This window comes from Melanotaenia boesemani, chromosome 16 (assembly GCF_017639745.1).
Source record: "Melanotaenia boesemani isolate fMelBoe1 chromosome 16, fMelBoe1.pri, whole genome shotgun sequence".
Taxonomy (NCBI): Eukaryota; Metazoa; Chordata; class Actinopteri; order Atheriniformes; family Melanotaeniidae; genus Melanotaenia; species Melanotaenia boesemani.
The window spans coordinates 21,906,701-21,934,136 of NC_055697.1; the positions used below are offsets into that span (position 1 = coordinate 21,906,701).

Below are 27,436 nucleotides of genomic sequence, written 5' to 3' on the forward strand. Positions count from 1 at the left end.
CTGTATAAATGGTAATAAGGTGTTTATTTATCTTTAAGCTATCAGACAGCTGTGCCACAAAGGCAACAAAGCTGGAAAATCACATTTTTCCTTTATTCCTTTTCTTTAATTTGTTTTATACAAAATAATAAAAACAATACAAGTGATGTGCTATTTACATGCAAATTTATTAACATATGAAAACTTGAACAGCAAACAAGGTCAAAAAGCATTTACATTTTTGTGTCAAGACTAAAAACCTTCTAAGGTTTAAAATGACCTTTTTAAAGGTAGACATTTGGGATGTTGTTTGAACTTGACTGACAAGCCGTTTTCTGACATTTACTTCTTTCCTTTCTTTCCTTTTTGGGGTTTGGCACTTTTTTTGGAGTATTTTGCCTCCAGGTCTGTAAGGAAACTGTTGAAATTCTTCTCTCTGGACTGCTGTCGTTGCTGCAAAATAGGAAAGAAATTCAAGTTGGAATGAAGGAGGAAAATAAACAACAGCTCCCAGAATTATGCATGTATACATATACTACCTTCAGCATCATGACTAGACTATCATCCTGATCATCAAGCCCCATCTCTTTTTGCATTTCTTCTGCTTCTTCTCGCTCTCTGTCAGCCTGGAAGATCAGCAAGATGCTTAAATTGACAACACTTACTACTCAATGTAGATTATTGATGGTAAAGTGACAGACTTTAGCCATACAATGCCATGTGAGGAAAGTAAATCAAAATAAACAAGAAAAACTATGTCTGAGCTTTGGGTTTTTTCAAATTTTAACATCCACACACTTCTCACCCTTTTCCTCCGGGCCCTCTTCTTTTTGTCACACTCCTTAGTAAATGCTGGGAATGCTTCAACTTCTCCACTCTCTATGGCGGCATGGATAATGCTGCACACCCTGGGCTCATCTTCCTGGGAGAAGCACATCACCGAGCATGCGATTGCATCCATATCTCCTTTATGCTGCACATAAATCCGGATCACATCTTCCCGCTCTTCATCAGAGCCCTTGTATTTCTTCTCAAAAGCCAGAATGTCCTCCTTTGTGATCTAAGAGATGGATAGAGAGAGACAATAGACTATTAACTTATTATCAATACTTATCAAAATTCCTGGTACAGAATTGATTTACTCAAAGGCATTACAACAGGGTTCTCCAACTCTGAACAAAATTAAAAATAAACAGTTGCATGTGCAGAACAAGCGACTGAAGTTTACCCCAACAGCTTGTTGTCAAGGCGCGTTACAGCAGGGGAAACATTTAAAACCTGCAGGACAGTAGCTCTTGAGGACCAGAGTTGGAGACTGTTGTATTTCAACATCAAATGCGTATTAAAAAAATCCCTTCTTGCTCCCATACCTTAGGAAAGAGCAGTCTCCAGTATTCCTCCCAGCAGCGGTCTTGACTAAGGACATCAGACTCTTCATCCACCACTCCCTGCTCATCATAAATGGCTCTCTGCTCCTTATCGCTCAGCACTGCATACAGTTTTCCCAACACCTGGAGGCAAATGTTAAACACATACAGCCTTTACAAAAGAAAATGTACTTTTGTACTAATAGGATGTGGAGATGTTTTGGACCACTAAAGTGCTCTGAGCATCTGCGTTAGACATTAAGTTTACCCTTGGTTAGTTGTTGCTTTTCTTTGAAAGCTATCCCTCCTTTGGCTATGTGCATTTGAAATAATACTGTCATCACTGCGCTGGTATTTTTAACGGACAATAATCAATAAGAATAACAACTGAAGGAGTTAAGTCTGTTACAACACAAGACGAGTTTTATTTTTATTCATTCATTCAAAAGCCAAACATAAGCTCCTAATGCACAGTTGCAAACACAAACAGGCTGAGAAAAAGCTTAAAAATAAAATTGCCGCTACGACTATTACAGATTCTGAACGGAATACCTCGGTAATACTGGATTTAAGCTTAAAATTATCCAGTGGAAAAGTCGTTATGGTTGCAACCACTGAGCTCACGTTAGCTAGCTAACAAACCTAGCTTTCTGTATGCTCAATACGTATGTGCTTTCTGATGGCTAACAACACGGAAAGCTAACCTGAAACTTCTCTGTTGCCTGCGGGTCTTCAGGGGCCCGGTCTGGATGTACTTTCATCGACACTTTGTAGTAGCTCCTCCGGACCTCTGTCTCGTTCGCCTCTTTGTTTATTCCCAGCACCTCATATAAGTTGGAGGTCTTGAAGAGCTCCTGGCACCGCTCGAGCAAACCCATCCTGACAGCACTCTGATTAAACTGGACACGGATTCTGACCAGTGAAATGTCTACTATTGAGTGTTTAAAAGATTTGCGTTGTATTTTAATCTATTGGTCTCAGTGTACAAGTCAGATTAATCCTATTTCTGCTCTCTCTGTGTTAGCTACATTAATTTGGCGCGCTGGTCTGTCACGTACATCCGTACGTATACCGACGCGCTTACGTAATAACATAAGCGGCTTCTCATTGGTTGTCACGACTGAACTAGCCACAAACCGTGTAACGTTGACTTCTATAAAAATAATAATAATAATAATAATAATAATAATAATAATAATAATAATAATAATAATAATAATAATAACAAAAACACAAAAAACAACAAAAAAGAAAAAAAAACTTGAGATGAGCACTGCCTATTACAGAAAACTTAACAATGCACCAATTTTAAAGTGTACTTTGTTCCTTGCAGAATGTCACAAACACAAATCACTTGGTCCCATTTGATTATTTACATCTACCAAAAATACTAAAGATATATTTGGATAAAATTTTAATTGTATTTTCACACCAACCAAGTGCTATTATCAGAAAAATTTGGCATTTCTTGGCATGCAATGTAGGTAAAGTAAACAAACAAAACACAACAATCAAACAAAAAAAACTTTAAGTAAGAAATAGCTGACCCAAATCTATGTACAGTAAACAAACATTATTCAAAAGTGATATCTTTAAGAAACAGGGTCCTTGAAAGACCTGACACAGGACATGACAGATGTATCTGGGCTCACAGTTGATCCATCCGCTGTTCACCAAAGTCTCATCAGAAAAGATCTTCTTTGTTCTTGTTAAGAACAGGGAGAAAAAGCTGGTGTATGCCAAATTATAAACTTGACTTAAAATTTAGTAGCACCAGGTCTCATGAATCCTCCCCAGCTCCAGACTCCAACACCATTGAAGCAATGTGTTGGAGTCCCTTAAAAAAAAAATTATGATGAGAAAATGACAAGAAAACTAGTTTAAGTACGTTCAATCTGTGCTTAAATAAAGGTGGTCATACCAAATATTGATTTTCCATCTTCTGAGAGGAATACTGTATACACACGTACACACACATAAACATATCTATCTATCTATCTATCTATCTATCTATCTATCTATCTATCTATCTATCTATCTATCTATCTATCTATCTATCTGTCTGTCTGTCTGTCTGTCTGTCTGTCTGTCTGTCTGTCTGTCTGTCTATCTGTCTGTCTATCTGTCTGTCTGTCTATCTATCTATATATATATATATATCTATATATATATATAGATATATATATATATATTCTTTTGCTGTTGTTTCTTTGATTTATTCAACTTGTATTTTCTTTTTTTCAAGATTATTTTTTTTGTGGCAATCATATTATTAATTATTAAATATTGTTTTTCACATTAACATGTATGTGCCCTTAAATCAAATAGGCTCCAGTTTCAGGGGCAGCTTTGAATGAATGTTTTGTTGTTTAATAATGACTGAAATACTGATCTTCATTAATTAAAATTGTATAGAGTGTTCAGTTTAAACTCAATTAAAAATAATATTATCACACATTTGTACTTAGTCTCTTACAGTTTAAGAACACTTATGTTTGCAAATTACAGACATAGCACTGCATAAATCTGATTTCTTATTTTTAAAAGAAGCTATCTAAATCTACTTGGTGGCAGGTTTAACATTCATCACTCAGCCAAAAACATCTAGATACTGTAGTATTTATTGGTGAGTTTGAAGCAGCACAAGAATACATCAAAGACACAGAGGCAAGTCACTAAGTATTTCTCACTGCTTCATGCGAAAGCAGAACACAAAGATACACACTGACTTTGAAATTAGCATCTTTAAACTGCGCCCACCTGTGTTTATAAGCCTGTACAATATGCTGAACTGGAGATATACACTGCAAACCGTGCTGTCTCAGATGTTGTCAAATTATTGCCCCATCTGCTTCTGTTGCATATTCGGCACGGTCTCTGCTGTTGCTTTTCTATTGACTTTCTGTCATTGCAAATCTTGCCTGTCCTTTGTACTCAGACACAAAATAAGCACTTGGACAAGTGGCATGTCATTACCATGATCAACAATGAGAAACAAAATGACAAGAGCACACGAGTTGTACTGTAAATGTTATGAACTTTTGCTGGTGTGCTGATCCTTCTCATATGCTTTCCAGTTTGAATGTACCCACTGCTTCTCCAAGAGATCCTTTCTGTTCACAACAGTCAAATGGCTTTGTGCTCTTGGTCAGTCTTTACAGCATGTCCATGGCTGATGCATTTTCCCCTTAAACTGGGACAGTTGAAAAACTTCCTCTAGGGGGCAGCAGCTCAGCATTCCTTTCTGGTCTTCACCATCTTGCTGGCATACTTGATAGGGATCCCCCAGCGTCTCATTAGATAGACATCAAACACATAGGACGTTCCTGGCTCCAGGCCCTCGATCACAGCGGTAGTGACAGCCCTTCGAGGATTCAGCTCTTGGAAATACTTGCAGAGAGCCCTCTCAGTGTCAGAGCGTGACTCTGGCCCCAAACAGGGTGCAGTAAGAGTTGATTCTCCCCCGGCCTTTGCATCAAGGTTCTCAAGCTTTCTGTGGTACACACAGTACAGGCTTCTTTCCTCTGTGCCCATCCAAGCCAGGGTGATACTGTTGCATCCACGCAACCGGTTGAAGGATTTTATTTGCAGGGTGGAAGGCAAAGATGGGACCCCTCTGCGGTGGTAGGCTGATGATATCTGCATTTTGACTGAAGCCATCAAACCCCCTGGTAGACTTGGGTCTATAAAAGAAGAGGTCTGTCCAGCTCCTTCTCTCTCCAAGTGGATGAGATAGGAAGGACTTCCCTGAAGCCAAATGTGTGCCAAGTTTCTCCCAACACCCTGAGAGGTCAAAACTTGGCCTTTACTAGACACAGTTACCTTGATCTTTTCACCTCCACCACAGCTCTGTAAGGTAAGGAGGCCGCTTTGCTGCCAGCCCCGAGGATGGAAACTGAATAACTGCTCTGAGTTTATGCCTCCATCTTTAAATGTCACCCACCTCAGCTCTCCTTCTCTCAAAGGGGTGATTGCAGGTCGAGCCTCTTCATGTGTTCGAGCAAATGTCCCCTTGTATGCAGCGCTGGTCCCATTTATTCTGTCAATCACAAAAACGTCAAAGTAATAGGGGGAGTCAGGCAGGAGCTCAGAGACGGTGCAAACACTGTCTGTACCCTGACATATGCATCGGAGATCAGCATACTCATCAGAGAGGAAAGGAGATGGACTCTGGGCTTCAGGATAAGTGTCCCACTGTTGCCACCACCAGTCTTTCAAAATTGGCCACACTGTGACTGTCTTCCTCTCCTTCTTATCCTGTTTCTGATCTTTTTCCTTTCTCATGCTTTCTTGCACAGCACAAAGGCTGGGGTAGTTCTGAAGAGAGTTGACAAGGACACAGTAATAATAACTGTTCTCTTCATATGGAAGGCTGGTTACAGAGGTGCTGGGGGTCCAAGTGAGGGTGACACTTGTCATGCCTACACCTAACAAGTGAACTCGTGGGTCACCTGGGAGCAGAGGAAAGATGCCTGAGGGCACCAGGCCTTCATGGAGGTACACGGTAGCTCTGGTGTTCTGCTGTTTAGAGCGAAGCCTTAAGATGTAGATGGAAGCTTGGGAATGGGAAAGGCCTCTGTAGGTGTCCACTGCATTACCAGTGAAGCTGTGTATTTTTTCCTCAGTCCCAGGACCTCGCCACCACACCTCAGGCATACTCTTTTTAGTATTCCCTAAGGAGAAAAAAAAAAAAAAATAAGGATTGAAAGACAAAAGAATAAGCCACACTGAATTCAACTTCATGTTTTTCTAAACATGTTTGGGAGAACATGTGCAAATGCAAATCTTCACAATATTCACTACTGATTATCTGGACAGCAATCTTATAAAAAGTCAGGAAAACCAATTTGTGAATGCACCAAGAAATTCACTGGAAACTTTCTGCCAAGCAATAAAAATTATGATTTCTTACTCTGCTCTTCTGATGTCTGCGTTGCTTTCTTCTTAATAATCAATATTGCACATGGGTCAAAATATGTTATCTATATCAACACAAAATGAGTCACAAGCAGTACTTTCTACCCTTCTTGCGATGTAAACAAAACATTTCTGCATCATACTTTCTGCATGTTGTCCTGCTTCTTCTGTGTCCAGATACAATTTAAATGTAAAAAAAAAAAAAAAAAAAAAAATCTCTGGAAAAGTCTCACAAGATTAGTGTCATTTGTAAAAACACTTTAGAATGGCTTCTGGCCTTTATGTGCTACCGGAAGCGGTCCAGCGATCCACTGTTTGCTTAGAGTTCTGCTGAAGGGCCTGAAGGGTCAAGGCTCCATTTGTTGAAAATGTTTTGCTCATTTTGTTTTGACAGTTAAAGTGGAGAAAACTCTAACACACTGGTCCAAACTCTTTTTAATGAAATAATACAAAGTCCATAAAACACAATCAATGGCTTTAGTGATTCCTCATGCTTTGTGGATAGAGGAATAGTCCACTCAAATTAGGACTGATCATCAAACATAAAGATAACAAAGGATGAATGTGAATTTTGGATTGCTTTGCAGTGACCCTTGTTTCTAAGGGGACAGGTGTACCCAAACCATGACAACAAACATTCATCCTACCACTTATTAACAGAGCAACTGGATCCTCTAACTGTTGGGGTAAGGGTATGTTTCTTTCTGTAAAGCAGGATAAATTGCATCCAAAGTTATAAATTTTGACTAAAATATTTATATATTTAAATTTATTTATTTATTTATTTATTTTGCATAATTTTACTTAAAACAAGTTTGGAGTTTATTTAAAAATCAGCAATCTTATATTGGATTGGTAATTGTTAATTTTGAGCTAAATGAGATCCACGCCTGATTCGAAGTCTATCGGTATTAAGTTAAATTTTTTTGCAATTGGATAAGGTTGCCATGTAACTGGTGGGGTCTCCATGAAGTCACAGCACTCAGCCATTAAGAAATTACAACGAATAATAGATTAAAAGAACAAAATAAAATCTGTTAATGAGCTTTAGAAATAAAAGAATGTCAGGCGGTTTCTTACTACGTTTTCTGTATGCTAGGTAAAGCTAATTGGCCTCTTGTATTAAGAGGCAGGCCTCTGAGGCAGGACATTTTTTTACTCAAGGCTTTATTTGTGTCTAACATATTTTCTAAAGCTGTTGGCATTGGTTTTGCATAATAATCCAATGTAGAATAACTTGTTTTCAAAAATATCACTCGTGATTTTTTTCTCCCTGCTAAAGCAGTAGCTAACAGTCTGTAGCTAGCAGTGTGTTTGCTAGGTGAAAGAGTCCAAGATCTCATGGTAAAAACAATCACAGGTGGCATTATTGTGTTTTTTGCTGTATGTTAACCATGAGGTCAAACTATTATTCTTTGTTCTCTGTTTTTTTTTGTAAAAGCGTATCTATTTATTTAGCAGGCCCAAGTAACTAAGTATGAAAAGAAAATATTGCAGTTTAGTGGGAGATAGTTGCAACAGTAACTGAACAAACATGAGCAGCACGCTAGAAATTAAATTAAACATAATTAGCTTGTAAAATTACTTAATATTTATCTTTTAAACATAGAAGGTCTGCAATCCGTGTGAACTCAATAGAGTAACAGAAAAAACGTGTGCTTTAACAAATGAACATAAAATGTCAATTGCCACTTCAAAAATTATTACCAGTATTTATTTTGAAGTAGGCTACAAAACTCTTCAACTGAATGATGCTAGCAGCTGGCAAATAAACAACCATAAAAAAAAAACAGAAAAAGAAAACCCAAAACAAAACAACCCAAATATCACTACTTGTTTTTCACAGTTCATGTCTCCTGGAGCAGAAAAATCTCTCCTCAAATGAGACCAAATGTTAGAGTATCAAAGTGAATAATTCAAACCGGCGATGGGGACCCATGAGCTCACAGTCTGAATGATTCATATATCATTTTATAACTTCATAATGATGTTTTACATGTAGTGAAGGTAACCTGGAAAAGTGCAATACAAAACCCATGTGTGTGTGTGTGTGTGTGTGTGTGTTTCTTTCACAAATCTTTACACAGTTAATTTCCCAATTTGATTCTGATTTCCCTGAGAGTAGTTTTGAGTCACTGTGTATTTCTGTGCTGTAGTATATTTGATCCTATGAGTTAATTTAATTAATGAATTTTCGTTTTCCAGCTAAAGATCACTGAAATACTGCAAAGCTTAGTTTAATTTAATTGATTTTCTGTATTTAAATTGAGAGTTGTTGTGTTTCATGATATTTCAAAATCCAACACCTCTTATAACATTTATGGCAAAAAGTTATAATAACACAATTTCTGTCTCTGTCCTTCTCACAGATTCCTTTATCCATGCTTTGAACTTGGTCAGACGAGTATAATGTGCTGATAAGGAGATGTCTGGAGACAAAGTTAAGGAATAATAACTTTTAAAAATACATAACTAAAGTGAAATGACTATTCATAAAGGTCTGTTTTGAACAGTAGCAGTAAAGCTTTGACCTCTAAGTTGTAAAAATAAAGACACAACAAACATAAAAAAGTCTTTAAAAAAACATATATATGTTCCTAAAGACATTTTTCTTCAACAAATACAAAGTCAGGTAAGATTAGATGCTTTGCCCTTCGCTAAATCCCAAAACTGTCTTGATAATATCTAATTGATTGTCTCAGCTTAGCCAGATGTAGTGCTGATTTTCAGAGTGTGTGGAGGAGCAGTTTATGGTCTTCCTATACTCACAGTGAAGGTTTTTGAGGGGTTTGTCCTTCAAAGTGCGAGCAGCCAAGCTCCATTCAATTGGAAGGTCACAGGGGCTAACAGTCACTGACATCGCAGAGGCCTTCTTCTTCAGCGTAAAATATAACCTGTGAACAGACACCCAAGATAACCACAAATTGTGGTTTGATTCTTTACAGGGAATGTCAAAAAGATAACATCCTGTTTCCATTCAGCTGCAAAGTGATGGATGAGAAGACAAAATATCTTCTAGTGCAGTGTTCAGTATTCCTTCATTTTATTGGATGGATTTCAGATAAGGTGAACTAATTTCTTTCTATCTTTTTTACATTTAATTTTATTTTACCTGAGCTATTTCAAGCTTTTTCATTGGCTTTGTCTCCATTTGTCTACATGCTGATCTGTCATTTGACAAAAGATTAGGAAAGGTGACCTAGAAATCAGTTGATAAGTAAACTTTTCTGGATGGATATCCACAGCTAGCATTGCTGTTTAAGATGGACAGCAGATTTACATGTTCATGCTGAGTGTGTAATATTCTAATTCAAACCATCACTATTCTTCAGCCATCTTTTATGTTAATGTTATTGTTTTCCTCTTTTTTAAACAAAAGTGTCAAGTGAAATCTCTTATCAGTTAGGCTTAATGAAAATGAATAACTACATGCTGATTTCTTAACAAATATTTGTTCTCCTTCTGCACAAATGCAATTATTCATGAGCATGTGCAGATGGTGGTTATTTCCAAACAGATGTGCGACATTGTCATTTTCAAGGGCATTCTGTAGCATATTTAACAGAGTGATTAATTTCTGAATCAGTGTTTTTTTCTCCATTATTTGCTGTGTGGTTGTGCATGACTGCACTGGTGGACAGACTGCAGCACACAGGAAGAGAAGCATTTTTCAGCTCCCACTTTTCAGAAAGCATGAGCTAGCTAGCTCTGCTGTGAAGGTTTCATACCTGATCTTTTTCTACAGTCATGCTAGGATCAACTTCTGACATTTTTTAAAGAAAAATCACAAAAGTTCAGTAGCTTCAGCTCCTGAGTATTTGTTAAGATTTTCCTATAAAGACAATGAAATACTGTTGTATTTGCAGATTTGGTCACAGATCAAGAAAATCCTGGTTGCTTGCTGTTTTCTGACTTTGTGTAACTTTGAACGGTTCCCTGTCGTGCCATGACAATTGCCTATGAAAATGAGTTCATGTACAATGTTCAGCTCAGTTTGGATGAAGTTTAATCCTAATACGTTTATCTCAATACAAATTGACCTTTTATGTGTGTATTTGTTAGAGGTTCATGGTCTATACTCATGCTTGGTGATTTTCATTCCTTGGTTTGTGTGAACACTCATAAATTTTATACTCATGAATGCCTCTTGTAGAAAAACACATGCCTTTTAAAGCATTTATTCATTAATTATAAGCAGGTTTTTGTACTCGTCTCACTATTTACTAGCCAAGCCTCGTCACCTTAATCACAGAAAGTAAAATCTGAGGGCCACATTTCAAAGTGCTATATCATGTTATTATGATATACTGGATATGTATGAAAGATCATGTAAGTGCACATATCAATGTGTACCATCAATTTAACTTCCTAATCACAAAAAATGGAAAATAGAAACTTTAGTTACAAAATCAAAAGCTTATTGTTTCTTGCCCTAAAAGGAAAAGGCTATGAAAAGATTTTTCTGTTTTCAAACAGAGAACCAGAAAAATGGAAAAAAAAAGAAGAAATAACAAAGGACATGGCACTTGTTATTCAATGCTTCTGTGATTTAATCTCTTGAAATATCCCCAGATGGTACGTGCCCACAGGAGGCTTCATCTTTATGATTCCTATTCTCTGTATGGTATAAAAAGCCATGCAGTACATTCTGCTTTTGTAACGTTGTCTCTCGAGAGATAGGATGTCAAATTGCTCACTCTTAATTTGCAAGAAGCTGAATTCTGAGCCACTTTATGGAAATCAGGTGTGTCCAATGTGGACTTTGAACTTAAAAATGGGCTTCCTTGCCTGTTTTGAAATCTAGAAGCAGAAAGCCTATTATAGTGGGAGTAGTGGCACTTTCTGATGTCATGCATGAACTTATTTTCTGTTTAAGAAAAAAAGAGGACATATTACTTATCTGTTATGACACTGCCTTGTGGTATGAAATGACCACCCAGTTTTTGAACAAATCATGGCTCCTCTTAAACAAACATGATTGGCCATGATTTAATGTAAAACCTAGTTACCTTGCATGGTTAATAACATTGATATAATCCAAAGGTTAAACGTTAATGATTCATGTGGTGGACAAATGATCAGACATTTCACCTCTATTTGAATGTTGAATCTTAATGTAAAGTAAAGCTAAAATCAATCCAAACTTTTTTCTATTATACTTTGTTATGGTTGAGCTGACTTGATCTAGGAGAAGAAGCCACTCTCAAAATCATATAGAAACATCTTAAAAGAATGATTCAGGATTGAAAATCATCTTCTTGCAGCCCCAGAGACAATCAGCCATCAAACGAATGCATGATACCTGCGTGTTTTTCCTTTAGGGAGGGTTACAGACATGCTCTTTCCCTCAGGTAACCATGAAGTTGGTCGAAGTGGCACCTCGTTCTCAGGAGCCAGAGCTGACTGCACCTGGGGCCACGGAGTGCAACAAACCAGCAACAAAACTGCACTGAGACACCAGGATAGTGATGTGAGCGCCATTTCTGATTCCCTCTTTGACTTATCTTCCAAACTCTGAAAAGACAGAGAAAAAAGTCTGCAGCATCAATCAAAGTTTATCAGTACCACACAAAACCAGAAAGCACCCAAAGACTTAGTTGAACTTGGACTGTACCATTCACACAGGCACTACAGAGCTGAACTGGCTGATGATACCCTGATATGAAGAAACGTCCTATCCTATTCAGAGAGAATTATTCATGTCAGGGATAAGTAATTGCGGTGCTATATTACTGGCTATGTGTGTGTGAAGCACAGCTTGACACTCACTGTAAAAAAAAAATACCAATTGCACCATTTTTCAAAGTGTGAAGTGGGTTGCTAATATGGCTCTGAAGTCTATGCTTTTATATTTACATTTCTATTTTTAGTTGGAGGGTTCAAATAGGTTTATTCTCCAAATATCTTTCATTATGGGCATTAGCAAACAATTTTATCAGAAAAAAGTGATAACAAACTGATGTAGTAATAAGTACACCAACAGCATATTGAGATGCTTTGATGCAGCCAAACAGCAGAAATAGGAGTTGGTATCAGTTTTCAGTCTCTTTGTTGTCATTTTTCTAACTTTTTTATGTTCCTATATATGTGTGTGGGTGTGTTATTGTGTGTGTGTGTGGTTGTGATTCAGTGATAGTAGATAATTATAGGTCTCAGCATTCTTTCTCCTCAGAGAAAACACATTTGTTCAAAGTCACAAAGTCTTCACAAACACACTCTGCCTTCACCTAACAAGGTGTATTATGTCAGTGTGGTCCCCTATAGATCAAATGACAATCACAGTGGAATCATGGAGGCATCTACAAAAGGTACATCAGAGACTTTTGGGCCCCGGGACACTCGGAGATCTAAACTCACAAACTGTCGTACAGCTACAAAGTCACACAGAAGCTCCTGCTCATTATCCTCACACAGAAAGAGAGGAGTGAACGACCCATAAGGCTTTAACTAAGAGTCATGCAGTGAGAGAAAAACAGATTGAAATGGGAGGGAGGAGAGGAAGGGGAGACTCAGGGAGGGAGGGCTATGGAAATGGAGAGCAAGAAGAGGAGGATGTTGTAGTAATTAGAGGGAAAAAAGATGAAGAAAGGCAAAGCACTGAAAGTGACACTGAAGAAGAGATGGTTGGAATCGGTGGAGAAAAACATCTTTGCAATGCAATGAGCTCACAGTGAATGTGCATCTGAGTTTTAGCCAGACATATGAAGCTGATTGGTGTTTACTTTAGCCCTTGTGCCAATCGTCCAGTGTGCCACACATTACCAGACGGCTTCACAACCTCACAGCCCCTCTCACACACTCCCCCTCATTCAGTCTCGATGAAGATGAAGACAGAAAAAAGCTTGGCGGGCTTGTTTCTTCAAAATGCGCCCGCAGATGAAATATGCATACGGCTCCTCAGCAAATTATGGCCAATTGAATTTTCATAAGGCAAAAAGGCTGTGTCTAACAGAGAGAGGGAGCTTTGTGAACTTAACTACCACCCTTTTTAAATAAATACACACTTTACTTTAAACACAGGATGGTCCCATTTACTTTCAGCTCAGATCTTTTTTTTCCTCTTTTTGTAAATACAAGTTTCCTCTTTCTATTATGTTTATCTCAGATTCGGATGAATGCTTTAATTCTGGGTACTGTTCGGATTTTAATTAAGTCAAGCTCGGCTTTGTTTGCCCTTTTCTGTCTCTTTGTGCCCTTTCTTTTGCTGCCTTCTTATTTGGAAGTTGATGTAGGCTCAGTTTCAGTAGGACAGGTTGAGTGCTGTGTGCTATCTGTCTGCACAATGTATTAGCTATCTTCTATCTCTCCAGGCTCTGGCAGGACCATCTGCCTTCTGTTATCTTTGGGCAGGGACAGATTAAATGGCATGGGGTGGTCCCTGCAGGATCTGTTGCCCCCCCCCAACAAAAAAAAAGGAGAAGACATAAAATAAATAAATAAATGAATACAATCAAATAAGTGGCCTGTTTACAATAGGGGTTGAAAAGATGATGGCAGGGTAATATGCAAACACCTTGGAACTTGATAGAATTTCACGGCTGATTTTACTACCTCACTGCATGTACATATGAATATATTCAATGTTTTCCTGTCTTCTTACTTTTCAATGTCCCTTTGCGAGTGCGCCCCTCATTGTCCTTGTGTTGTGCATTTCTCTTTTGAGCACTTAATACAGTATTATGGCATTTTTTTTACACTTGTGATCTGTTCCTAACTCCACAATCATATTTTTATATTAGAACAATGTAATTCATATGAGAAAATACACAACCACAAGCTTTAAATACTCTCAAAATGTGATTCTGTCAAGATCAAAACAATCCTACTACATGGTAAAAGTGCCCTGCATCTATCTCCTCTACATACCACACACACACAGCTACACACACACACACACAAAAGCAACTGATTCAAAGAAAGAAGTTGCTGACTTACTCAACCAGTGGAAATTTGAGAAGCTGACACTCACTCACTCACACACATGCTGCAAGGACAACAGGCATGCTTGCATCCCCCTTACCTTCTCTCAGCACACGCTCTTCCTCTGTGGTGCAGGGAGTGAGGGATGGGATCAAATGAGAGACGGAGGGAGGGTTGTGGAGGAGGAGAGAGAGAGGGGGGGGGTGAGAGTCGGTTGTGAGGAGAGGAGGAGCGACAGCAGGTTGTTGTTGGGTGTTCCACTGACTCTGTCTCCCGTGAGGTGCTGCTAAACTCCTGTACTTCAGGAGGTGTCTCTTCCCAGCTCAGGTGTCCCTTCAGGGTTGTCCCAGCTCCTGTGCGCCCCGGTGTGGTACAAGGCTCCACCAAGCGCTCCCCTTACTCTCCCTCTCAGTCCTTCACACGTGGAGGCTTGTCCTGCCACTGTGTGAATGTCATCCGGTCAGTGAAGCTTGTATCATGTCTTCTCTTCTCATTTTCCCTCTGGTCTCCGTTCTGTCCTCCTGTTATTTTCACTTGTTCCCACCTCCTCCTGGTAGTGAACAGAGCTCACTTGCAATTCAAATAGGATCATGTGTGATTGTGTGTTTTGTGTATCTGTACGTGCAATCTGAGAGTGAGGGAGGGAGTGGATGAATGTGAGGGGGCTGATGGTGAAGTCAGTGAATGGGGGAGGTGATGAGAAGATGGAGAGAATGTGTTGTCAGAAGCAACGTGAGAAAGGGTAGATGATGTAAAAGTTAAGTGCATTCAGAAATCATCAATCTCAGGCAGGTTTGATAAGATCTGTCTTAGGAGACTGTTTCAGAAAATATGTTAGAGGTTACAACGTCTTTGTGCCCTTATCACTTGTTCATTCGGGCGCTTCTGCCTCTAAATCACCATAATTAAATGTAAGATCTGCTTATCGGGACTTTAATAGCTTTATGGGAATATTAAGTGGACAAGAATTGGCCGTTTCTGATTTTGTTTCAAATTGTAAGGAGAGATTTTTACATTTTTAAAAGAATAAAATTAAAAGAAAAAAAATTTAAGCTTTGTCTTCCGTTGATTTACATTTTTCATATTTTTAACTCTTTAAAACATTGTGGGGGTTTTTTTTAAACAAAAATATGACCTTAAATATCATCAGATTTTCACTGACACAAATCTTAAAAATAGATCAAAATCCAAGCGAACAAATGATAATATCATCACAACTTATTTGTCTCATAAAGATTGCACATCTGAAAAAAAGTGTGTAAATCTTTGAGTATTTTGTGTTGTCATTGGGAAAAACTAAACATTTCTGATTATTAATGATTAGTTCTGTACATCATTTTGGAGCAACTGTTCGCTTTAATTTTTTGGCTCAGCTTTAATCATCTGTAACCAGTCTTTGGCAGAAAAGTTTGTGTGGTTGGAATTTTTGTACCACTGCTAGTTTTAGATCACGTACAGATATCCTGTCATTTTTCTTTACAATTTACTGTTAATATAAATGAATCGTTCCATCAATAATATCAAAGTTTTCTGGCCCAGATGCAGTATAACAGGCTTAAGACATAATATCACCACTGTGTTTTAAAGATGGAAGACCAAAGTTCTGTTTTGGTTAAATCTGTCCACCAGCCGTTGTTCTATCAACAATAGCTGAGTTGTTGTAACTGGGTTGCTAGATATAACTACAACTACAAAATAATTCTGTTACAGATTGTTTTATCTTGGTCAAAGATCAGTTTTAATAAACAGAAAGAGGAAATTGTTTCTGCTGTATGCTGACTGCATGAGATTGGAAGTTAGTGCCAAATGTGTTAGCTTAGCCTAGCTTAAGACAAACATTGGAAACAGACAAAAATCAAGCTAATGGCATATTTTTAACTTATCTTATATATTGTATCTGTGTTAAGAAATAATCTCAAGTTTATGTGGTAATGAAACGAGGCTAACAAGTTACATATTTTTGTAATCTTTTATGGCTAAATGCGCTAGTTCCTAATAACATTTTTAACAATAAATTCCCCATACCATTAAAATTAAATAGCACATCTGTACAATTTACTCTGTGGACATCGTTGAAATCTAACAGACAGATAATTCAAGTCTGCAAACAAGACAGCCATGTTAAAGGCTTCTTGTCCTCAACCTTTGGGTCAAGTGCAGATCTCGGAGGACTGGAGGTATTCACATCAGTGGGTCTAAAACCCCACCCACTCCTCTCATCTCCACACAATGGAGGGCCTCATGTACCTTTCTCTTTCCTGAGCTCTTTAATCAATATCATCAGGAAAATAAAAAAAGAGCTGTGAGCTTACTCCCCGTTTCCATTTTCTGATGGGGCCTTTTCTCACTCTTTCACTTTGCACTTGAGTGTAGGGGTATTGAGGTTGCTCTGAATGGGACCCACTCCACCCTGAGGGAATATTGTCTGACTGCAGACTAGAATCTGAGAGACCCCCCCTCCCTTCCTCTTTCTGTCGCTTTCTGCCTGCCACTTCAAAGAAGAATAAAAAATGTGGCACATGAGCTCTATTAATAAATGTATCACTTCAACAGTCATAACCAGTCTTTTTTTTGGTGGGGGATGAGGACCTTTTGATGCGACTGGACTCTCTTGCAAAGCCACCTATCTTTCTCTCTCTATCATTTGCCATTCGTGCCCCATTTTGAAGTCTCTAAGAAGTTCTCAAAGTTGGCAACCTGGCAGAGCATGATACGGCAGCTGCTTTTGAAGCTTGCTTGGCGATTAACCTTACAGAGATTACAACACACATGTAAGTTTGCGTATGTGCTGTGTTTAAATAACTTTTTTTTGTTGTGTTTGAGAATAATACAGCATTCCGAAATATGTTGTATTATATTAGGAGAGCAATGTCAGTTTTTCTAAGACATCTGTTGAGCATCTGTAAGACCTGGAATGGACAAGATTGTGTGACAAACACTCACAAGCTCACATGCTATCTTTTCTCTGTTTTACTGCCACCATGACCGAACAGAATATTTTTTGTGATTCCACCACCCTTCATGTGTTGGCTTTTAATGATTTATCAACATAGAGACACAGGACAAATTCTGTTAGTAGATGAAATGAACAGCAGAAAGTAAGACTAAAAAATTAATTTAGCATAATTGCATAAAAAGAAACAGCAAAACTGGCCTTTTCATCTATTATTGATGGATGCTTACAAGCTATGCATAATGCAAGGCACCGTCTTTATGACAGCCATGTATTAAATATCATGTAATGGGGGGGGGGGGGGGGGTCTGAGGTCTGACTGTATACCTTCTATGTTACCGCTACTGTAGTTAGCTATGTAGTGTCCAAATAACAGACTACTAAAAGCAAAAAAAAAAAAAAAAAAAAAAAAAAAATGAGGAGAGGATTGATGGTGTGAGAAGAAGATGGAAAGAGATTGACAGAAATGAGGTGAAGTAAGGGGACGTGAGGGAGCTGACGATGGGTTAACAGGAACCTTTATTTTTAACAACATGTCATCACCAGCCACCCATCTGCTCCTGTGCTGTGTGAGTCCCTTGGGAACATGTGCATGTGTGTGAATGCATGTGAGATCGAAAGAGGGAAATGCATGAAAGCCCATCACAGACCAAATCACTCATCAGAACCCAAAGGAGGACCTGTGGGGAGGATAAGGTTAGAGAGGTGGGTGGCACACAGTTATCTCCCTCTTCTATCCAAGGTGAACGGGTGTGTATTTGTAGTTGTGTGTGTCAGAAGAAGTAGGATTAGTTGGGTCAATCTACAACTGCCCTTTCTGTGTTTGGTTGGGGGATGGAAGGAGGTGGAGATGGTGTTCCAGAGGTAATGAGAAGGAATCTATTAGGAGAGGAGGGGGAGCATAAGGACACACAAAGAGAGAACAGTGATGAGAATAAGGCTATGTTGGAGCTCCAGGGGTGGCCCCAACAACCCAATTTATTTATTTCTATCTGGATAAAGGAACTAGTCCCTGGGGAAGATGGTCCCCACTGAAGAGAGATGTTTAGTGGTAGAAGTAAAGGGGGAATGGAGTGAACTCAGACTGAGAACTAGTCGTTCCGCAGGTCACTCATCATTAGCAAATACAGTTCAATCTCTATAGCACACTTTAATTCTTTCTTCACGCATCTTACTCCTTTATTTTCCTGGTTCAGACTTGTTTTTCCCTCTGCACGCCAAGGCAAACCGCATCCTCCAGTGGTCCACTCCACTTTATCAAAAGGTTCAAGAGTGAATATGATGGAATGAAAACATCTTTTTATTTTTTTATTTATGATGATGCACTTGAATATTTTTGGAAAACATGTGCAGCCGCCACACTTTAGTCCTCATTTGATTCGTGTCAGCACTGAATCTGCATCACATATTGAGTACTGAGATCTTATCCCCTTCCAGTGTCTTTCTTTCTCTCCCTCATCCTTCAGGCATGGTAAATTTGAAGGCTAATTAGTCCAGAGAAACCATCATCCCAAGGAGTCCACCACAGGCCACACACATCCTCCTGGCAAACTAGAAGCACCAACATCAACTCAGCCTCATAAATTTGTGTACAAAAAAGCAAAAAACAGACAAGAAGCAACAAGAGTTTTTAGAGCAGCATGTTTTATAGATGTTGTAAATACACTAAAGTCAGCAAGCTTGAGGTCAAGTTTTTTTCAAATGTTCTGCATCACACTCCAAGATGCTATTTACAGGACTGTCTGGCTGCAAAGGAAATGTTTTGAAGCATCAAAACCTTTCTTTTTCTTGCTTCTCCTCTTCTCCTCAGTTCCCCCTGCTTTCTCAGACATCCCTTCCCCCATCTCACTCTCTGTTCTCAGTCTTTCCCTCATTTCTGATCCATTTTTTATGCATTACTCCATTACTCTCAACTCCCATTTACAGTGCATTCCTTCTTGCCATCTTTTACACACACTTTCACTCTCTTTCCTTCAGTCACTTTACTTCCCTTCTGCCCTCATTCCTCACTTTCCTCCATTGCATTATGACACATTTTGCCACTTCTCCACTTCACCCCCCTTTATTATCCCTTTGTTTCTTCTCTGGTCACGTCATCTCACACTGAGCATTTCTTCTACCCATATCTTTCTTTCCAATCTAGCTTGTCATTCTCTGTAGGCCAGTACATCATGCTATTTGTCTGCACTGCTACCATCCTCCCTTTTCAAAGCATACCACGCTAATTTGGTTTCTAGTATTGCCTATTGTCTCTGCTCCTTTACAACACAATTATACAAATGCCAGCCAATGTAATTAGCAGTAAATGTAAATGGTAGTCAGTCTGTTCAGACAATTAATTGTCCTGTTTGAGGACACATACTGTATGGCTGCACAGAGAACAATCAGGAGACGTTCAGTTTGGTGATGTCGTGAATCACTTTATCACAAGCATTGACACATACGTGAGCTGTGTGTCCCAAAGTTTTTCTTTTTTAAATCTGGTAGTTGTGATGATGTGTGTGCAAAGGAGATGCAGGAGTTCATGGCTGGTTTTCAGCTTTCTCTTTGCTTGTAGGACACAGTTTGCTTGAGCCCATTTTCATGGCTATGGAGAAGAGAAAAAGCAAATTTTAATTTTGCCTGTTGTTAAAAAAAAAACAAAAAAAAGTACTAAAGACTGGTTCATGGACTCAGAAAACCATTTTTCTTATATTAAATATTTTTGGAAGGTAAATTATGCCCACAAATAATTCAATTTGAATTAAAACTGAATAACTGAATATGAAACCAAATACTTTTAAAAATACTCATTTACAACAAAATTTTTGATAAACAAATAGTTTTAATTTAAAGAGAAATCTCAAGATCTGTTGTTATATTCTTTTAAAGTATTCAATTTCTAAACATGTTTTTCCCAAGTTAAAATATCTCAAATTCACATATTTGAGAGAGGAAAATTAGAATAAACATTATTGAAACAATAAAGCCTAAACTGTCCTTAAACCTGTAAAAACACGACTGTCCTTTTCAGTTAGTGATCTAGTACATGGAAATTAAACTGTTATAATTTTCCATTTTAAATTTTAAGTAAAAGTTAGGATTGCTTTGTCTCAACAGCATTTATTTTAAAACATTACAAATTAATAAAAAATCTGATGACTGACACATGAAATGATAGAACCAAGCCTCAGAACGATCCACCAAGCATGTTGTCCACTCTCTCATGGTCACCTTTTTATTCCCGTTATGGTCACATGACCTGCAAACACAGCACAGTACATTGACCTTATAACATAGCAACCTCAACCAGAAGAAGAATTTCAGAAACACACACACAACGCTGCAAACACATAAAATTAGAGATTTGTGTGGAAAGAATCTAATAAACACAGTAATATTAGACAAACTGAAATAGAGCTCCTCTATTGCCATTGTCTTTCCGTTCACTGTGCAGCATTATCTCTAAAGGATACTCCTTCAATTTTTGTTAATCCATGGGCAGCGGGGGACACAGTGGGTAATAAACATTATCATTGCTGGGAATGGCTTGACATTGACACAGACAGCTCTGCTCCCACAAACCTGTCATTGCAGATGAGCATAGAAATGGGGGTTGGGTGGAAGCATGGATGATAAAGAAAAAGAAAAAGAAGGACAGAAAAGTCAAAACGAAGAGGGTGGGGTGGGATGGGGAGTGTTGTTGGTAAAAGATAACACATTTTTTGTAAAAACAAAAGGAGGGTTGGTAGGAAGGAGGAAGGAGAAGAAGAAATGCTTGAAGGAAGAGTAACTTAATCGAGAATTGATGTGGTCATGAGATCGGTGGGGAGGAGGACACAGGATGTGTGGACTGGCATGGAGGATAGATGGATAAATGCCATGCAGAGAGAACAGGATGGTGGGAGGTGCAACTTGATCAGCTCTCAGCAAAATGCATTGTGGTGTGACATTTTTAACCCTTGGTGTTTCAGTAATTAGGTGAAGAATGACATATTGCAAGAGACAGAAGGTTAACACCATGAACCCCTGTGTGACATGAGATGATGGTAACATGAACATATGAGCAACACCTTTTATTCTAATTATAAACTAGGGCATTAACTGAGAGGTTTTACTACAATTGTATTAGGTTTGCTGTAAATACATCAAACACAAAAGATACTTAAGGGACATTTTGTTAATGGTATGATAGTACATGCTTTGAGATTTTAAGGAAAAGAAAAACAGTCTTGTAGAACTAGCTGGTAAAGACTGAACTAACTGGAAAAATGGTGTGGCACAATACTCCAAAGGCATCTTCTTGTAATGCAGCTTCCTCAGGTCCCTGCGGCTCAACTTGCCATCTTTGTTCTTGTCCAAAATAGTAAATTCTTGCTAAAAAGGGAGATAGAAGAGAGGGGGAGGAACAATCGGAAAAGAAGCAAACACATTTAAATCAATTCATTTGCAATTGTTAAAATAAAATCCACTGTTAGCAGCATGGCTATAGATAGCATGAGCCTGTGCTAAAACAAATAGCATCCCTTTCAAGAGGAGGAATCTTAATAAATTTGGTGATCACTAAAATGATCATTCTGAGATCAAATTTATTTGTTGTACTTATGACTTTCTTGTAAAACCCATTTCATTCTAAGAAAATGTTAGCATGCTACCATACTAATGCTAACTTTTTTGTCAAGAACATTAGCTTAGCTAAGCTAGCTTAGCTTTGTACCTAGCCTCACACGGTTGTTTGCATGGTTTTAGACTGCATTTCTTTAGGATCAACATTACTGAAAGCTGAAAATGCATATGGTATCTGTTCACTAACATATGTATCAGTTTTCATGTCATCAAAATAATGCATGAGTTTTCATTTAATTTATCTGATGCCGGAGGTCAGGGTGGCTAGTGAGAGGTTATTAAGTTATCTCTGTTTCACAATCTAACTGAATAATTTAGTGATTATTGACAAAACCCTATTTATACATGGTATTCTTGAGAGCTCCTATCTCATTCTGTGGACAACCATACCTCAAGCAACAGAACTTGCCACTTACAGTAGGTTGTTAATATCGATCACTCACTACAGGGCAGTTTGTGCACTAGCACAGTGGTGGTGTCTGGTGTGAAAAACAAATTCATGTTCAGTGTAAGGTTGTACTCGGAGAAAATGTGATCCCTTGGTATAGAATTCCGGTTATAGTTTCTTTAGCGGGAAATTTTGTTGTGGATATTTATTTAATTTGCGTCATGAGGTCATCATAGATTGTAAATCACTTCTTTCAGTCTCATTTCAAACTTAACGTCTGACCTGTGCCAGCTGTGTCCTCTGGGCGTGGTTGAGGCAGCTCTGGGGCGGGGCTGCAGGTGTATAAGACTCTCCCATACGACTCAGGAGCAGAAACCAGTCCAAGAGACGATATGGAAACTGACCTAACTCCTCCTCAGAGCATTTAGCCTTAGGGACTGTTTTGGAGATGTAACAGAGTTGCTTTGGATGGCTGCAGTGCACAGTGGAAATTGTGTGTCATGTTGAATATTGAGTGTGTTTACCCAGACAGGGTCCTGTGTGAGCCAGTCCGATGCGTCGTCTCTTTCTGCAGGCTTCTTTGTGAAGCAAACATTCATTCCCATAGGTCTTTCCTAGAACGCTGCACACCAATGCCCTCTGCCTGTTTGCATGAGTCAGTGCCCACATGCAAACATTAAATGTAAGGATGTTATAATAAAATTTTGTACTTTATGGCTTTATTCCCAAACTGACTCTTTTATGAAAATTATTTTTACACACACACACACACACACACACACACACACACACACACACACACACACACACACACACACACACACACACATATATATATATATATATACATATATATATATATATATATGTATACCACGGTACTTACCGTGGACATGACTGAGGACAGACACACTTGGGTATAAGGATTCCATTTTCTTTAACTACTTGGCACCAAGATCCAGTTGGGCTATGACATTTCAACAGTGCACAAAGCTTTTCTGGAACCGGAAAAAAAAACAAAACAAAACAAAACAATGCTGTTATTTATTTATTTTACAGTGGTATTCTTTTTTTTTTTTTTTTTTATGAGAGTGCCCTTTTTCTGTGTGTGTCTTTTTAGCTTTTCAAATAAATTTGTTGTTGATGGCAGATTCCTGTAGAATAGAAAGTATACAGTAGTTTTATGAGGAATTGTTGAGTGTTGAACAGTGAAGTGGACTGCAGTGAAATAATGACATTGAAATAATGAAATTGTGTGTGACTTAAAATGGAAAGCCTTTCTTTGACACACTATGAAACATGACTTTAGATTTGTGATAAACATGACTTAATCATATCTTCAACACCCAAGCTTGTCCTCATCATTTAGCAAGATTTAAGCATCATGTTCAAATTCTTTTTCTAAATAACTAAATTTAATTTACTGTCCTAGTGATAATTGGTGTAAAGATCATTTTCAGTCACGTCTTTTTAATTCATGTTGCTGGTAATAGTTTTTTATACTTTTATGAAAGGTACAGTACTGCTGCTTTTAGTGGGGAAAGTTCCTTCCAGTGAATTAATAATAGATAGAGATCTATGTTAAAAAAAAAAAAATTTACTTCCTTGTTTTTGTTTTTACTTCCTGCTCGAAAATGCAAATATCCATAAATAAAAGTGTCTGACAGGAATACAAACCTGACATGCTTAAAATGTTTTAATATCAAATTTTGTTCACATTTCTGTTACTGTCGACCTAAATTTTTTAAACAATTGTGGTAATCAAACACAGGTCAGTAACATGATTGTGTTTACCACTTTGCAAAAGACTAAGTGGGCAAACTCTTAAATAAAATTTTTGAGTGTAAGAAGACAAAGAACTTTATGATTTTACAGTATGCATGTAATTTGATGACAGAATATATAACAGCTAGTTTGTTCCACAAAAAAGATGCACTACAACCCAAATTCATTTTTTATTTTTTACTGGATTGTAGAAGAAACCTGGCCTGATAAATCAAAAAGTTATATTTATTTTATAAAAACAAGCAATGTTCAACAATTAAATATCTGATATGGTGTCATTGTTTAAAATCCAAGGGACTGTTATCTGATATATTTTATAAGCATTACTCTGCTGGGCAGTCTTACCTGGCTCCACTCTGCCAACATACGGTCTCAGAGTCTCTTCAGCTTGTCTTTGTCTGCGTTGAGCTCTGCCTCCCTGAATCACAAACATGTATTTCTGAAAGGTACCTATCATGCCTTTCAATGGACAATGAAGGGATCATGGTTTCTGTCTTAAAGGCACACCCTAAACTCAGGTGTAACTTTATCTTTCATTGAAAACTTAGAGACTAATTATCAATCTCTAATCTGATCCAAATATAAAACATATTGAAGTTGGTAGCAAGCAATAAAAAAAAAGAAAAGAAAATCAAACCACTGCATTTTACATCTCACCCACCTTCCCTCAAATGCCTCACTTCTAACCTTGAATTTTCTGAAACTTTGTAGTCGCTGCCAGGTCCACATCTGCCCTCAGTCTTTCCAGATCAAATAGGAAACAGGTGACCAAAAATACTGCAGTCATGCTGCCATAACTCAAGAATTTTTATTTTAACACCTACAACAAACAACCTTCATGACTACAGCAAGTAGGTGAAGGAAGAGAAGAATGCAAATGGTTTATAACTTCTATGTGTTCAGAATTATTCTGTCACAGATGTACACAAACAATCACATTTCATTTGGTGGACAAGGAAGACTTACCATGGTTGAATAAGGGTGAATAAGGAACAAGTAGGCAAACATCAAGCTCAGGTTCATGGTTCAGACATCAAATGTGCTAAAAGAGGAAAATAAGTTAGCCTTAGGAAGGAAACTTCAATCTGAATCATTCTGGTATGGCTGCTATTTTTATATATATATAAAAACTGAGTTCAACACATTTTACATGTGTTTCTAGCAGGATCATCCCTATTCCTTTTTCATGAAACACATTTGAGTAAGAACGATGAAGAAATTGTGGTGCAAAATGATCAATTTAGCCATATCATGTTCTGTTAATAGGTGCATTTTTCTTTTTTTCCTACTGTGGTATAATTTACTGACAATTTGATTCTGATAATGTAGCAGGAAACAATGCAGCTCATTGAGTTTGAGTAAAGCCTGGAAAATCCTGTTCCATCATTGAGGAAACAAAGTATAGAATTACACTGAGAAAACATCCAGCTTTCACTTGAGTTAATACACTTGAAAAAAAATCCATCTCTATCTTTTTCATTGCTTAAAAAAAAAAAAAAAAAAAAGAAAAAAACTTACCTGGGGCTTCACTCTTTTGTTTAGCTCTTATTCCCTTGTTAATGCGCTCCTTCTTCACCTTGTTGCCAGATACTTCTTTTCTCTCTGAGTCTCACCGCCTCCTGTCAGGCTGTTTTACAGACGACTGCAGCAGGTTTTTTTCCCCTTTTTTTTCTCCATTTGAATAATATTGTCTTCACATTCTTATCTAACCTGCTTTTTCTTGCCTGTTTGACTCTTTCTTTCACATTAGTTTCCTGTTGAGATCAACAGAGTACACAGGTATCTAAGTAGCATTAGTTGAAAACATTGTGCAGTTTACTGATGTTGTACAGAAGCATTGAGTTCTTTATGAGGTGGACTGGATTTCTTTGAAGTCAGTAATGATCCACAAGATGATTTACTCACCAGAGAGAACACGTGGTCATGCTTCTCCTCACTTTCTCATTGTTTTTATTATGTTGGAACTCCACATGTATGCCAGACACACACATGAACTACTCCCCAGTGGGAAGTGCAATGAATTTGAGCAGAAGAAGGATGCGTCTGAAAATATGAACCATCATGGGCAATTTAATAGTACAGGCTGCTCTCTAGTGGTTTAAATGCTCAATAACACTGTTGGGTGTACAAGGTAAAAAAAAAAAAATCTCAAACAAGTGTTTAGTTGTTATATTTTTCTTTGGTATGTGAATTTTTATTGTTTTCAAAGTTGGCTTTTTGACTGAGAGTCCTGAAATATTAAATGAAACCATGCTTGAAACATTATACCTCAGCAAACTACCTTTGTTATGCAGAGGAAACACTGAATAGTAAATTGAGGAGAAAACAAAACAAGACGACATTAAATACTGAGATATAAGAAATAAGAAAATACATACAATGTTGATTAAAAGAGGCTTTATTTTTGTGAAGTAGCTTGTTTGTTAGCTTTCTTTAGGCTAAATTGTAGTTGTGGTCTAAGTATGACAACATTGTGTCAAGTTAACACTTATGAGGAGGGTAAAATCTAACAATTTTTATATCTAACCCTAACCCATATAAAACAAAACAAAACAAAACAAAACAAAAAACTAAAAACAAAACAACAACAACAGAGAAACAAAAGAAAAGGCTCCACACTCTGCCTCATGTCAGTGATTGCCCTTCTTTTAAACTCAGGTCCTCCACCAGAGACCTGGGAGATTGAGGGTTCTGTGCAGTATCTGTCCTGTCCTGTTCCTAGGACTGCAAACTTCTGGACAGAGGTCTCTGATGTTGTTCCTAGGATCTGTTGGAGCCACTCTTCCACTTTAGAGGTCACAGCCTCAAGTGCTCCTATTACCCCTGGCACCACTGCTGCTTTCACTCTTCATATTTTTTCAACGTCCTCCTTTAACAGTTGGTATTTTTTCAGCTTATCGTGTTCTTTCATTTAATTTTTATGTGGTTGTCATTTGGGATCACAAATTCCATACCTACTGGCTTCTTCTGCAACTTCTCCAACCACTTCAATTTCCAACTGGTTAGGCATCATTAGTTTAGCAGTCTGGGTCTGGAAATCCCATTAGACTTTCACTTATTCATTTTTTACCGCCTTTGGTGGTACCTCCCATCTTGACCCTGAGATATTCTGCCCAAACTTTGCAGGATTGCTCCTCTATCCAATTCCAGTCACCTGTTTAAGGTGCTCCATGTATGCCTTACCTGCTGGCACCTTACACCCTGCACCCTGTGCTGTACTGGACTCACTCAGAGGCTTCTTTGCAAAGACAATATAAATGAAGAGAGCTTCATAACATGTCTACAAAGACATAAAATGACAAAGGCATAGAAACTGACCAAAATATTACCAAAAATTACATAGTTGATTCCAAAAGAAAAATACAAATAAGCCATATTATTCACTTCGTGATACAATTTAGATAAAGGCACGGCACAGCCAAAAAATAAATAAATAAAATAAAAATGATGAGTTCTGAGAAAACTTAAGCACAAAAATGCAAAACCACTATGGAGTACTATCTACTATCACTACTATCAAGA

The 27,436-nt window shown here is 37.9% G+C and overlaps 3 protein-coding genes across 5 annotated transcripts; all 3 read right to left on the reverse strand.

Moving 5' to 3' along the window:
* Positions 1 to 148: 148 nt before the first annotated feature.
* On the reverse strand, positions 149 to 2,403 carry dnajc9 (DnaJ (Hsp40) homolog, subfamily C, member 9). Its single transcript, XM_042010860.1, has 5 exons — positions 2,051 to 2,403; positions 1,350 to 1,490; positions 785 to 1,039; positions 519 to 605; positions 149 to 432 (listed from the first exon to the last, which is right to left on the reverse strand). The coding sequence occupies exons 1-5, from the start codon at positions 2,222 to 2,224 to the stop codon at positions 322 to 324; spliced, it is 768 nt and encodes a 255-aa protein (XP_041866794.1). The 5' UTR covers positions 2,225 to 2,403; the 3' UTR covers positions 149 to 321.
* A 1,485-nt stretch (positions 2,404 to 3,888) lies between these two features.
* Positions 3,889 to 14,732, reverse strand: ndnfl (neuron-derived neurotrophic factor, like). Of its 2 annotated transcripts, none has more exons than XM_042009460.1 (4): positions 14,284 to 14,732; positions 11,566 to 11,777; positions 9,033 to 9,157; positions 3,889 to 6,019 (listed from the first exon to the last, which is right to left on the reverse strand). In XM_042009460.1, exons 2-4 carry the CDS (start codon positions 11,742 to 11,744, stop codon positions 4,578 to 4,580), a joined length of 1,746 nt encoding a protein of 581 aa, XP_041865394.1. In that variant the 5' UTR covers positions 11,745 to 11,777; positions 14,284 to 14,732; the 3' UTR covers positions 3,889 to 4,577. The 2 variants fall into 2 exon arrangements, with proteins under 2 accessions (XP_041865394.1, XP_041865395.1); XM_042009461.1 differs by lacking the exon at positions 14,284 to 14,732 and adding an exon at positions 14,199 to 14,224.
* Positions 14,297 to 25,892, reverse strand: LOC121655070 (SPARC). 2 transcript variants are annotated; one of them, XR_006013077.1, is made up of 11 exons: positions 25,820 to 25,892; positions 25,433 to 25,668; positions 24,881 to 24,956; positions 24,260 to 24,332; positions 23,016 to 23,127; positions 22,654 to 22,772; positions 22,412 to 22,566; positions 21,380 to 21,492; positions 20,283 to 20,377; positions 19,229 to 19,723; positions 14,297 to 14,307 (listed from the first exon to the last, which is right to left on the reverse strand). XR_006013077.1 is itself a non-coding variant. In XM_042009462.1 (10 exons), exons 3-10 carry the CDS (start codon positions 24,935 to 24,937, stop codon positions 19,659 to 19,661), a joined length of 789 nt encoding a protein of 262 aa, XP_041865396.1. In that variant the 5' UTR covers positions 24,938 to 24,956; positions 25,433 to 25,668; positions 25,820 to 25,892; the 3' UTR covers positions 18,760 to 19,658. The 2 variants fall into 2 exon arrangements, 1 of the variants encoding a protein (XP_041865396.1); XM_042009462.1 differs by lacking the exon at positions 14,297 to 14,307 and having other exon boundaries at positions 18,760 to 19,723.
* Between the last annotated feature and the right edge of the window lie 1,544 nt (positions 25,893 to 27,436).

What these genes read in the sequence shown, in the direction of transcription:
- LOC121655070 (XM_042009462.1), bottom strand. Translation starts at nt 24,937, where the DNA reads ATGAACCTGAGCTTGATGTTTGCCTACTTGTTCCTTATTCACCCTTAT. An exon ending in TGTCCTCAGTCATGTCCACG is followed by an intron (nt 22,773 to 23,015) that starts GTAAGTACCGTG and finishes TCATGCAAACAG; the next exon opens with GCAGAGGGCATTGGTGTGCA. An exon ending in AGAGGACACAGCTGGCACAG is followed by an intron (nt 21,493 to 22,411) that starts GTCAGACGTTAA and finishes CTCCCTTTTTAG; the next exon opens with CAAGAATTTACTATTTTGGA.
- dnajc9 (XM_042010860.1), bottom strand. Translation starts at nt 2,224, where the DNA reads ATGGGTTTGCTCGAGCGGTGCCAGGAGCTCTTCAAGACCTCCAACTTA. An exon ending in GGAGACTGCTCTTTCCTAAG is followed by an intron (nt 1,040 to 1,349) that starts GTATGGGAGCAA and finishes TCCATCTCTTAG; the next exon opens with ATCACAAAGGAGGACATTCT. An exon ending in AGAGGGCCCGGAGGAAAAGG is followed by an intron (nt 606 to 784) that starts GTGAGAAGTGTG and finishes CTGATCTTCCAG; the next exon opens with GCTGACAGAGAGCGAGAAGA.
- ndnfl (XM_042009460.1), bottom strand. Translation starts at nt 11,744, where the DNA reads ATGGCGCTCACATCACTATCCTGGTGTCTCAGTGCAGTTTTGTTGCTG. An exon ending in CCTAAAGGAAAAACACGCAG is followed by an intron (nt 9,158 to 11,565) that starts GTATCATGCATT and finishes GTCTGTTCACAG; the next exon opens with GTTATATTTTACGCTGAAGA. An exon ending in ACCCCTCAAAAACCTTCACT is followed by an intron (nt 6,020 to 9,032) that starts GTGAGTATAGGA and finishes TTTTCTCCTTAG; the next exon opens with GGAATACTAAAAAGAGTATG.